General features: G+C 48.2%; 1 protein-coding gene across 5 annotated transcripts in view; it reads left to right on the forward strand.

Moving 5' to 3' along the window:
- The window catches only part of PLEKHA6 (pleckstrin homology domain containing A6), a 1,721,986-nt gene that overhangs the window by 837,836 nt on the left and 871,127 nt on the right, over window positions 1–13,023 (forward strand). For all 5 annotated transcript variants that reach the window (XM_040339539.1, XM_040339538.1, XM_040339541.1 and 2 more), the window contains exon 9: window positions 6,261–6,347. In XM_040339539.1, the coding sequence (XP_040195473.1) occupies window positions 6,261–6,347 (87 nt within the window). The remainder of the gene's footprint in view (window positions 1–6,260; window positions 6,348–13,023) is intronic.

The following is a 13,023-nucleotide window of genomic DNA, read 5'->3' on the forward strand; positions in this document are numbered from 1 at the left end:
TCGAGTAGGGGGTCCCATCCTTCCTTTCTTCCCTCCCTTCCCTCCTCCTTGGGCTCTCTGAACTAGGCTGGTTGCTGGGGCCGGCGGTTCACCTGGGGGGGCTCCACCTGTGAGGGAACTGCGCTGTACGTCCGCTTACAAATGCTATGAGCTACCATGAAAAGTTTGCTTACCTGTGAGGTCCCCTCCATGCTGTCGGCAGCCATTTTGCCTTTGATCCGCGCTGTGTTTGGCCTCTACCTGCTAATCGGCGGCCATTTTTTCTGTGGTTCACGCTGGGCTTGGTCTTGATCTGCCACTCGGCAGCCATGTTTTTGTGGTCCACACCTTGTTTGGCCTCTATCGGCCGCTCGGCGGCCATTTTGCCTGTGCTCTGCACTGTTTGGCCTCTATCTGCTAATCGGCGGCCATTTTTCCTGTGGTCCACACTGTGCTCTGGTCCACGCTGTATTTTTGCCTCAGACACTCACGGAATGGGCACAATGGGTTAAAGGCATGTCAGGCTCCCTTGGACAAGGTAGCTCTGGCCTACCAGTTGGTACAAGGCCTAAAATTCATTTGTGAGTCAGCCGTGGACACTATTCCTCTGCTGGCCAGAGCCTCAAGCTATGCGGTGGTGTTACGCTGTCTACTTTGGCTAAAGTGTTGGTCAGCAGACCAATCTTCCAAGAAGGCCCTGATGGATTTGTCCTTTAAGGGCGGCAGACTTTTTGGAGCATCCCTGTATGACACATGGGGGTAAGAGTATGCTGCTCTCACAATCCAAAAAGGGTAATGAGACCACACTGTAGGCAAGGGCCCTCCTTCTCCGCGCACAAACGTTTTTTTCGTCAGCCTAGCGCGGCAAGTAAATGAGCAAGTAAATGATCCCAGGCCAACAAAGCACCTGCTGAGGGACAGAAGCGTCCCTGGTTTTACAAGCCTAACAAGCCTGCGGACAAATCTACCTCCGCATGAAGGTCTGCCCCCACCTATCTCTCGGGTGGGGGGACATCTTCACAAATTTGTGACGCGGTGGACATCTCAGATCCCCAACCATTGGGTTTGCAAAGTAGTTTCCTCAGGGTACAAGATAGAGTTTCTGTCTTGGCCACCAAACAGATTTTTTCCCTCCAACCTCCAGTTTCAGCCTACTCGTCGGGAAGCCCTATATGGGGTGGTTCAAGACCTGCTGATTCGCAGGGTAATCATTCCTGTCCTAGTACAGGAACGGTTTCAGGGGTTTTACTCAAATCTGTTCGTAGTACCAAAGAAGTAGGGCCCTGTTGGCCGTATACATTCCGGGAGTGGAAAACTGACAGGCGGACTACCTGCTTGACCAAGGAGAATGGTCTCTGCACCCGGATGTGTTTCAGCTCCTTTTCCAAAGATGGGGCACGCCAGACGTAGATCTCATGGCATCTCGACTCAATCGAAAGGTATTGAGGTTTGTGGCCAGGTCAAGAGACCCATGGGCAGATGCAACAGATTCGTTGGTGGCACCGTGACGTCAGTACCAGCTAATCTATGCCTTCCCTCCCCTGAGGCTCCTTCCTCATCTGCTTCGCAGAGTGGATGCAGAGGGGATTCTAATTGCTTCGAAATGGCCTTGGCGTTCTTGGTACGCCGACCTAGTGCGTCGCAAGGTCCCATACTTCATCCTGCTTTACAGTCGCTGGCTTTAACGGCATGGCTATTGAAAGCCAGGTGCTAAGAGACCGGGGCCTGTCGGATTCAGTGATTACTACCATGAGGAGGGCTCGGAAGTTATCCTCTAGGAAGATTTACCATCACACTTGGAAGGCCTACATATCCATTCGTGAGGAAATGAGGTGAAATCCACCCGTCACGTGACCCCACCCCCTCTGACACAAGGGGGAAGCCAGGCTTTCCCAGTGATGTAGCAGAGGGTGCGTCAGAGGGGGATGGGGTCACGTGACGGGTGGCCCTGCCTCACCAATAAAATAAATGTCACAGCTTCAGCCGCCTCATTCGACGGGCTGTGTCCAGCGGAGAGAGGCAGCCGGCGATGCTGCGCTCTGGATACCGGACGATCTTCTCATCGCTGGACCGGAGAGGAGATCACCCGTTGCTGGACACCGACAAAGTTGGAGCAGGGAGCCGGGACGGAGTGGATTATCACCGCTGGATTTATTTGTATTTTTTTTTATTAATAAAGGACTTTTTTCTACGGTGTGTGTGTGTGTGTTTTTTACAACTATTTACACTTCCTTCGTAAAATGGTAGGGGTACAATGTACCCCATTACCAATTCGCATTGGGGGGGCCAGGATCTGGGGGTCCCATTTGTTAAAGGGGTCTTTCAGATTCTGATAAGCCCCCAGCCCACAGACCCCCACAACCACCGGCCAGGGTTGTGGGGATGAGGCCCTCATCAACATGGGGACATCCTCCCCATGTTGAGGGCATGTGGCCTGGTACCGTTCAGGAGAGGGGGGGGCCGCACTCTGTCCCCCCCTCTTTTCTGCGGCCGGCCAGGTTAACATGCTCGGATAAGGGGTCTGGTGTGGATTTTTGGGGGAACTCGAGGCTAATTTAAAAAAAAAAATTGGGGTGGAGTTCCCCTTAAAATCCACACCAGACCTGAAGGGTCTGGAATGGATATTTGGGGGGAACCCCACGTCATTTTTTTTTTAAATTGATGGCGGGGTTCCCCTTAATATCCATACCAGACCTGAAGGGCCTGGTAATTAAATTTAGGGGGACCCCCACGCTTTTTTTTTTTTTATGAATGAATTCTCTCTGAATTGCCGGGAGCCGACAATTCATTATAGCCGTGAGTCCGGTTTTAAATGACTTTTTTTCTTTCAGAAATGACACTTTGTGCAGAGACAGTTCTAAGTACAGGAAAAATGCGCTATTTCACATGCTTACTTCACACCCCCCCTAAGTACGAAATGTAAAGGAATATTTCACTTTTATTGTTTCACTTTTAGCATTATTAAATTCACTGCTCCCAAAAAAACTGATGTTTTTAAAAAAAAAAATTTGCATTGATACATGTCCCCTGGGGCAGGACCCAGGTCCCCAAACACTTTTTAGGACAGTAACTTGCATATTAGCCTTTAAAATGAGCACTTTAGATCTCAAATGTTTGAGTCCCATAGACTTTAATGGGGTTCTAAAGTTCACACAAACATTTGGTGTGTTCGCAGGTTCTGGGGCAAACCGAACAGGGGGGTGTTCGGCTCATCCCTACTCACCGTAAAACCACAGCTACCACCCCTCCTTTTTATGTTTGTACTGCTTTTTGACAAACTGATCTGCAAGATGCAAAAAGAGGGGTTATACCCAGAGAGACCGCCCCCTAGGCGGTACTGTATGATGTGTGATGTGTTTAATGCCGAGTACACACGATAATTTTTCGGCATAAAAAAAACAATGTTTTTCGGCATGTAGAAAAAACAAATGTTTTCCAACTTCATCATTAAAACGACGTTGCCCACACACCATCGTTTTAAAAAAATGCTCTAGCAAAGTGGGGTGACGTACAACACGTACGACGGCACTCTAAAGGGGAAGTTCCATGCGGATGACGCCACCCTTGGGGCCGCTTTAGCTGATTCCGTGTTAGTAAAAGACGATTCACGCTTTTCTGTCTGTTACAGCGTGATGAATGTGCTTACTCTATTATGAATGGTAGCTTTACCAGAACGAGCGCTCCCATCTCATAACTTGCTTCTGAGCATGCGCAGGTTTTTAACGTCATTTTAGCCCACACACAATCATTTTTTACAACCCGAAAAGCGACATTGTTTAAAACGTTGTTAAAAAATGCAGCATGTTGGATTTTCTTTTTGTCGTTTTTCAGAACCCGAAAAATGATGTGAAGCCCACACACGATCATTTTAAATGACATTTTTTAACCACTTAAGCCCTGGACCAATATGCAGCTAAATGCCCAGAGGTGTTTTTACAATTTGGCACTGCGCTGCTTTAACTGGTAATTGCGCGGTCATGCAATGTTGTACCAAATTTGCGTTTTTTTCTTCCCACAAATAGAGCTTTATTTTGGTGGTATTTGATAACCTCTGCGTTTTTTATTTTGTGTGCTATAAACAAAAATAGAGCGACAATTTTGAAAAAAAAAAACAATATTTTTTACTTTTTTCTATAATAAATATCCCCCAAAAATATATAAAAAAACGTTTTTTTTTCCTCAGTTTAGGCCGATACGTATTCTTCTACATATTTTTGGTAAAAAAAAAACGCAATAAGCGTTTATCGGTTGGTTTGTGCAAAATTTATAGCGTTTACAAAATAGGGGATAGTTTTATTGCATTTTTATAAAAAAATATTTTTTACTACTAATGGCGGCGATCAGCGATTTTTTTCGTGACTGCGACATTATGGCGGACACTTCGGACAATTTTGACACATTTTTGGGACCATTGTCATTTTCACAGCAAAAAAATGCATTTAAATTGCATTGTTTATTGTGAAAATGACAGTTGCAGTTTGGAAGTTAACCACAGGGGGCGCTGAAGGAGTTATGTTTCACCTAGTGTGTGTTTACAACTGTAGGGGGGTGTGGCTGTAGGTCTGACTTCATCGATTGTGTCTCCCTATAAAAGGGATGACACGATCGATGCAGCCGCCACAGTGAAGCACGGGGAAGCCGTGTTTACATACGGCTCTCCCCGTTCTTCAGCTCCGGGGAGCGATCGTGAGGGGGCGGCTATTCGAAACGAATAGCCGCGCCCTCATCCCGGATCGCTCCCAGAGGCTTACCGACCGCCGTATGTACCGGGGGGGTCCCGATCGGACCCCCGACCCACGTCTAGGCAGCGACGTGCGGGCACGTCGTTCTGCCTGTCCGTGCCATTCTCCCGACTTATATGTACATGCAGCGGTCGTTAAGTGGTTAAAAATAACGTTTTTTTCACGCCGAAAAATGATTGTGTGTACGCGGCATTACACTTTCTATAAGTTTCTGCCTAGTCACTCCGGAATGAAGGCTAATACTCACGTTGTCAAGATTAAGGCTGTGTTCGTCCATGAATTCAGAGAAAGGTATTTTATGGTGAGTACAACAAAAATCAAATTTTTCCCAAAGTCAACCTCTGGATATGACGCTGAGCATGTGCACTCAACTTCTTTGGTCAACCACAACCTGTTAAACCAGCTGTATGGTCTTGGCCACTGTGCTGCAGCTCAGTTTCAGTGTCTTGGTAATCTTCTTATAGCCTAGGCCAGTGATGGCGAACCTTGGCACCCCAGATGTTTTGGAACTACATTTCCCATGATGCTCTACTACACTGCAGAGTGCATGAGCATCATGGGAAATGTAGTTCCAAAACATCTGGGGTGCCGAGGTTCGCCATCACTGGCCTAGGCCATCTTTATGTAGATCAACAATTCTTTTTTTCAGATCCTCAGAGAGTTCTTTGCCATGAGGTGCCATGTTCAACTTCCAGTGACCAGTATGGCCCCGTACACACGACCAAACATGTATGCTGAAACTGGTCCGCGGGCCTGTTTCAGCATACATGTTTGGTCGTGTGTAGGCGAGAGCGGGCAGAATTCCAGCAAACATTTGCCCGCCGGGCCTTTTCCCAGCGGGCAAATATTCCTGGACGTGTTTTAAAACCGTCCGCTGGAATCCTGCCCGCTCGGACATGTACGGTCGTCAGTACAGACCTACCCTACATGTCCGAGCGCCCTCGCCATCCCTCGCATGCGTCGAATGACTTCGACGCATGCGTGGAAGCATTTAACTGGCAGGCCCGCCCACGTCGCCACGTCATCGACGCGGCGACACCGCGGACACGCCCCGCGTATTGTTTACGCGCGGATTTCTGTACGATGGTTAGTACAGCCATCGTACAGAAAGCCCCGGGCAGACATGTACGGTGAAAACGGTCCGGCGGACCGGTTTCATCGTACATGTTTGCTGGTGTGTACACGGCCTATGAGAGAGTGAGAGCGATAACACCAAATTTAACACAACTGCTCCCCATTCACACCTTGTAACACTGAGTCACATGACACCGGGAGGGAAAATGGCTAATGGTCATTTCCTCAGTGTTGTCACATAAAAAGATCTAATACAATATGTACAAAAATGTGAGGGGTGTACTCACTATTGTGAGATATTGTGTATATATAATATGAAACAACAATCAGAAACTTACAAATATATTTTAGTCTAAAGGGATAGATTCAAACATTAAAGTATGGTTCAATGTGTATATAAACAGATATTTTTTGCGCCTAAGGGTTATTTAAAATGTATAAAATCTCCAATCTCTCTTTATTTAGTATGATTTTTTAGGAGACAGACGCCCTCTGCCTGCAGGAGCATACTCTTACAGCTACCCAACTTCCCCACCTCTGCATGACAAAATGGTAAGTTTCTAGATTGCAGGAGGAAAGCATGTAGATATAATTCATTAATTGTCTAAGCTGTGTTTTGTGCTAGTATAATTTGACTGATATCTGTATAACACTGTAACCCTCCATTGTCCTGTTCCTGTCAGTTATATGTGGAGTTTGTACTGAAATTGGGATTGATTTACTAAAAGGTTATAGGCTACTGACCTAGACAGTGCCAGCCTGAAGGGAAGGGGTGGACACCTAGGGTACTTGTAAGAGAACTGTTACCTTCCGTCCGAGGCGCTCTCTGGCGCATGCGCACACACACGGGCGCCCTGAGATGCTTAGGCGCACCAATGCGCATGTGGCACATGGGCGCTCTGAGAGACTTTGGTGCGCCAATGCGCACACGCGCGCAACGGATGGCGTGCACGCGCAGGTGCGCGCCCCATAGCGCCAATTGGCGCAAGACTGCCTATTTAAGGAAGTGCCCTGACCCCAGACCCTTGCTGATTGGTCTTCAGCTATTACCTAATACTCTGTACACTGCTGTGATCCTGCTTGTCTTCTGTTGCTGAACCTGGCTTGCCTTGACCCTGTTCCTGGAATCTGCTTATGCTCTGATTACCGGTTTCCGATCCTGGCTATCCATCTGACGCTGCTTCCGCCTGCTGCCTGGTACCTCGCTGCCCGCCTACCACTTGACCCATCTATCTGTATGACCCCGCATCTGCTTCCTGTGTTGCGCCTTGGCAACCACCGAGTGTCTGCGACTTTGGTCCTGCGACTCTTTGCGACTTCCTGCTGCAAGTCTTCCAGGGGCTTCACATCATCTGACATCCCAGTTTCACTGCTCCAGCAGAGTGCCTCTTTAACCCCGGCTGATCCTCGGTGTACTGCTATTCTCCGTTATCTGATGGTCCTCCTACTCATCCCGGCTCGCATCTCCCGCTACTGCTGTCTGGGTGTACATATACAGGCACTCGTGTTTCTCCTGTCCCTCGGTGTCCTCTGTTTCACCTCCAGCGGTACCAGGGCCGGAGATACAAGAGATTCCGACCTCGTCACTTCAGTCTCCCATCAGCACTTCAGCGAGAGGGTCACAAAAAAGGAAAGACCTGCAACCAATCCAGCTGTTCATAGGTCATGTGGGGTGCTCTTTAGCTTGGTTGCTAAAGGCCCCTTTTTTTAAATTGAAAAAAATACAAGATCTTCCCTGAATACCCACTATTGGGTATTTAAAGTAAACACATCTTTACCTTATTCAAAGTGAACATACACTTTCCTTAGTGAATGGCTTCTACTCCTTTAGCAAATCAAACCCAGTATCTCATGTCTGCATTATTTTTTTTATCATCATCATAGATTACATAATAGGCTTTGTATTAGGCTCATTGATGCTGCATCTGTAGTATTGAATAGTCAAACTAAACCTATTTATTACTGGAATTTATTTAGCGCTGACATCTTATACAGCGCTTTACATACTTGTACATCCACATCAGTCCCTTCCCTAAAGAAGCTAGCAGTCTTCTCACATTTACTGATAGTTATCATTGTGTTAAATTTGTTTTACTGTAAACTTTCATGGTTTAAAAAGTTTGAAAAAAAAAACACAGGTCCATTCAGTTCAACCTATGTGTGTGATTTTATTTACCCTACATTTTATTTACCTAATTTATCTATCAGTTGCCATAGCCCTGTATATGCTGCTTACTTAGTAAGATACGTTTGTCAACACTCCAAGCTAGTGCTTCCTGTCCCAGAGAAAAATTGAGTTGGGCTGAGTATTACACTGAAAGCTTTGTATTTTTCTGAATAAATACAAAGCTTCCTATGCATTAAGCATTAAAGGGTTTGTAAAGGATTTTTTTTATCTTAATAGCTTCCTTTACCTTAATGCAGTGCTGTTTTCATGTCCTTATTGTTCGTTTTTGCTCTCAAGTTGCTGTAATTTTTCTCTGATCTCCACACTTCCTGGTTTTCTGTCTCCTGATAACCACAGTACTGGGAGCTTTCTCTCTGTGGTCACTTATCAATCAGGTGTGATTACTGTGTGTCTAAAACCCCACAGCACCAATCCGTTTCGTTTTCCAAACCATCACTGCCCTGTATTGGCTCTGTGGCTCTGTACATCACAGAAGCAGGAAACATCATGCAAAAACGAAAAACTAGAAACTGCAGGTACATTATATGATTGATTTTTATCTATTTCTAATCATTTTTAAAAGGAATCAGTTAACTATTATGTCTATATACCCTGTATACAGTAATTTCAGAAATTTACAACTCCTTTAAGCATATACAAAGCATTCTATGCATTAAGGTAAAAAAAAAAAGAGTATTAGCGCCCCCCCCCCCCCCCCCCGATTACTTACCTGACCCCTCGAAAGTCCCGTGCCGTAAATGAGCAGGCTTCTCGGCCGTCTTCCCGACTCATTCATTGGTTGATTGAAAGCAGCACAGCCATTGACTTGCGCTGCTGTCAATCACATCCATTGATGCGGCCTGCCAGGTCCGAGTGATACAGTGAGCCGCTATGGCCGCCAGCTGTATCACGGGAGCGCGCCTGCAAGCACTCAACACCATGCAAGCTCGCTCACATGAAGGTTTGAGTCCTTGCGGGGGAGAGCCGAGACAGCCGCCGAGGGACCCCAGAAGACCAGGTTCGGGGGGCCACTCTGTGCAAAACGAGCTGCACAGTGGAGTTAAGTATAACATGTTTGTTATTTAAAAAAAAAAAATCCTTTAGTGATCCTTTAAGATTCTGTTCCAGGCAAAAAAGGTGGGACTGAGAATGGAATGAGATCTAAACAGACAATTCTGTCATGTGCTTGAATGTTAACAATTTTCTACATATTACTTGATCCTTGCACATCGGTCATGTTCTCTGGTTCTCCTTTGCAGCAGATGTTGATATGATCCCTAGAAGGATGATTTTTCTAAGGTGTACTTTACTGTAGTTTTTATATAACTTTGGTTGGGAGATGTTTTTCTTTTTTTTGTATCTTGTGTCTGTTCTCCCACCTCCAATTATATCTGCATTTTTTTCACAGTACATGAACATTAGGGTAATAGGATAATTGAATGAATTTAAGGAACCTAGAATTTTTAAATCATGTTTACTAGACATTGCATATTTTTCTTCAATTAAAGCGGACCTTCAGTGATTTTTCTCTTCCGTTCATGGACGGACACAGCAGCCTTTGGCCTTAGGGTTATATCCGCTTCCTTCCAGGAGAGTTAGGCAGAAAAAAAGCACTTTAAGTGTTAACAACACTTTCCTCAGTGCAGCTCCTCCCAGGGGGCATAGTTCCCTGGGTATAATCCACACCCTGCTCTAGCAGCCTCAGTTTTTTTCTGCCTAGCGTCAGGAGAGGACAGGCCCTCTAGAGTCATGTACTCTGGAGATATTTTTGTGATTTTTTCGCTATTTATTGTTTTGTTCCTGCATTTTTGAATCCTGTGATTCTTCTATCAACAGCCGACTGGGTGACAGGCTGGGTCTTGACTCTTGTAGTCCCCCCATGTTCAGCCATTGAGCGTGTCCTGGCCCTTAGCTCAGCTCTGGGTCGTCCACGACAGGCCCCATTGCTTCAGGGGCGGCCGGGGAACTTCTTGTTCCAGGGCACACATATGACCGGTCTCTATGGCTTTGTCACAGTGTGTCTGGCCGACAGCCATGCCGTTAGTGGACGTTGGTTCTGTCTGGGATACCTCCAGCCGGTGGTCGCAGGACGGGTAAGTATGCCCCTTGCTCAGGTAAGGTGGTATGCCTGGAATTTTCCCCTGGGAGGTCGACTGAGGGTTCACCCTGCTTTCCTCACTCCCTTATTTCCTCTCCCTCCTAACCCATTTTGGGTAACGGCTGTGAGGGGGGGCCTTCTGGGGTCTCTTTATTACCACCGGGGCCTGTGTGTATAACGGGGGCTGTGTTTTTTACTCTGGGGGTGCTGCTGTATGCTGCTGTGTAGTGTGAGGTGTTTGGTGCATCACTGTAGAATTTAAACTGCGCCACGGCCGCCATTTTGCCGTGGTCGCGGTTTACATAGCTCGGCGGCCATTTTCCTGTAGCCCGCTGGTGATTTTTACCTCAGACTGCGGCCATCTTGGAAATGTCTTGGCCTCTTGTGTCAGTTTTAGCGCTGCAAAATGCCGCAAATCTTCCCGGAGGTGACAGACACAGCACAGCCAGTACATCAGAGCACACCAGGGGGTTTCAGCTCTCTCTGCAACCGGGTGGGGTGGTGAGTCCCTGGGAGGCTTCACCTTCTATTTTTACAGTCGGTGGTGATCGGTGGGGTGTTATGCCTTGCAGTACACAGCGGTGGGGGAACATGGACCTGTTTCTGCCCTAGCAATGCCTGGATTATACTTTAATCCCCCTGCCCCTGCCGCATCTGTTGAGGTAAGGTCGGTGAAGCAGCTAGTGCCCAGAAAGGGGGGTACAAAAGCCCCCCTCCCTAAGCCTGCTTCTGGGGATATCTCTGACACAGATCTGGTCTGTCATGTCAGACGATGCAGGCTTAACCCACACGGACTGTGAGGATGACTCTGCCCCAGGGTCAGTACATGATAGGGGATTTGTCTTATTTCTGCGGTGATACTCATAAAATGGAGGATGGCGGGGGCACCGGATGTGCCGGTCCCTTTTGGGTTCCGCAAAACCGCCCAGCACCGCTAGAGTATTTCCCTGTATTCCATGTTTGGAGCAATTGCAATGTATGGATTGGACACGCCACAGAAAGTTTTTTTGCTGTTCCTAAAAAATGTGCGGTACTTTATTCCTTTGAGGAGTCTCTCCTCCATCAGTGGACACTCCCGTGTCCAGACTGAGTACAGCCACCACATTGCCTGTGGAAGGGGCTCGCGCTTTTACGGACCCCACTGATAGGAGGGTGGAGGCTGTGGCCCTCTCTATGTTTACAGTTGTGGGTTCGGCTGTGAGACCGGTTGTGGCTGGGTCTCTGGTGTCGCAGGCACTGACTGAATGGGCAAAGTTGTTGCTGCAGAAACTGGAGAAGCAGGATGCTTCCGAGACCTGCAAGGGCCTGGCTGAACAATTGGTTCAGGGTCTAGAATTTGTCTGTGAGTCGGCCCTGGATATGCTTCCCTTGCTTTCCAGAGCCAACACCTATGTGGTGGTACTACGTCGCCTTGTGTGGCTGACATGCTGGTCTGCGGACCAATCCTCCAGGAAGTCCTTGGTGGATTTGCCCTTTAAGGGTGGACGGCTTTTTGGGGCGTCCCTGGATGACATCATTAAAGATGCCACAGGTGGTAAGAGCACACTGCTCCCACAGTCTGGGAAGGGCTAGGAGCCTCGCTGTAGGCAAGGGCCCTTTTTTACTACCCCTAAGCGTTTTTTTTGTGCGCCCATTGCGGTGGGAAAAAGTTTGCAAGGTGCTAAGGCGCCCGCTGCAGGGCTAAAGCGCCCCTGATTCAGCCTCAATCCTGCGGACACACCTGCTTCCGCATGAAGGTCTGCCCTGCCTGTGTCTTGGGTGGGGAGCCGGCTTCGCAAATTCACGGCTCGGTGGAGGTCTATCTCTCCGACTGTTGGGTTTGCAAAGTAGTTTCCTCGGGTACAAGATAGTGTTTCTCTCTTGTCCACCAAAGAGATGTTTTTCTTCCTACCTCCAGCTTCCTCCGGTTCGCCGGCGGACTCTGTCAGGGGCTGTCCAGGTTTTTCTGGTCAGGGGAGTGATTGTACCAGTTCCCTCGTTGGAACGGGTTAAGGGGTTTTACTCCAATCTGTTCGTAGTACCTAGGAAGGAAGGGGTTCGTCCAATCCTGGACCCCAAGGCCCTCAATTGTTTTGTCAAGGTGCATAAATTCAGGATGGAGTCGATTTGCTCGGTAATAGCAGCACTCCATCAGGGGGACTTCCTGGCGTTCCTTGGACTTCATGGACGCGTACCTGCATGTTCCCATATGCACAAAGCACCAGAGGTTTCTGCGCTTTGCGGTCGGGGAGGACCTTTTTCAATTTGTGGTCCTCCCGTTCGGCTTGGCATCGGCACCACGGGTTTTCACCAAGGTGCTTGCCCCGATACTGGCCCTGCTGAGATGGCGGGGGATCGCTATCATGGGATATCTGGACGACCTTCTCCTGCGAGCTTCTTCAGGCTCTGAATTAGAATAGGACGTGTCTATCACGTGTCAGACTCTCCAAGAGTTCGGCTGGCTTCTGAATATCCGGAAGTCAGTGTTTGTTCCGTCTCAGAGACTGGAATTTCTGGAACTAGTCCTGGATTACGCGGAGGGGAGAGTTTTTCTCCCAACGGAGAAACTTCAGACTCTGCAATCTGCAGTGCAGCAGTTGTCGACCCAGTAGTGGTCATCTCTTCGATTCTGCATGAGGGTTCGGGGTCTGATGGTGGCCTCTTTCGAGGCTGTTCCGTAAGCCCAATTCCACACCAGGGTGCTACAGAAGGAAATCAGGAGGAGTCCCACCTACTGATCAATATTCTGGAGCTCAGAGCAATCAAGCTGTGCCTTGGCAGGTGGTCCCTGGATCTGCAGGGCCGAACGGTCAGGATCCAGTCTGACAACGCCACGGCCGTGGCATACGTCAATCATTAGGGAGGCACAAGGAGCTCAGCTGCAGCGACGGGGGTCGCGCACATCCTTTGGTGGGCCGAAAGATCCGTTCCGGCTCTGTCGGCCGTGTACATTCCGGGTGTACAGAATTGGCAAGCCGACTTCC

Source organism: Rana temporaria, chromosome 2 (genome assembly GCF_905171775.1).
Source record: "Rana temporaria chromosome 2, aRanTem1.1, whole genome shotgun sequence".
Classification (NCBI taxonomy): domain Eukaryota; kingdom Metazoa; phylum Chordata; class Amphibia; order Anura; family Ranidae; genus Rana; species Rana temporaria.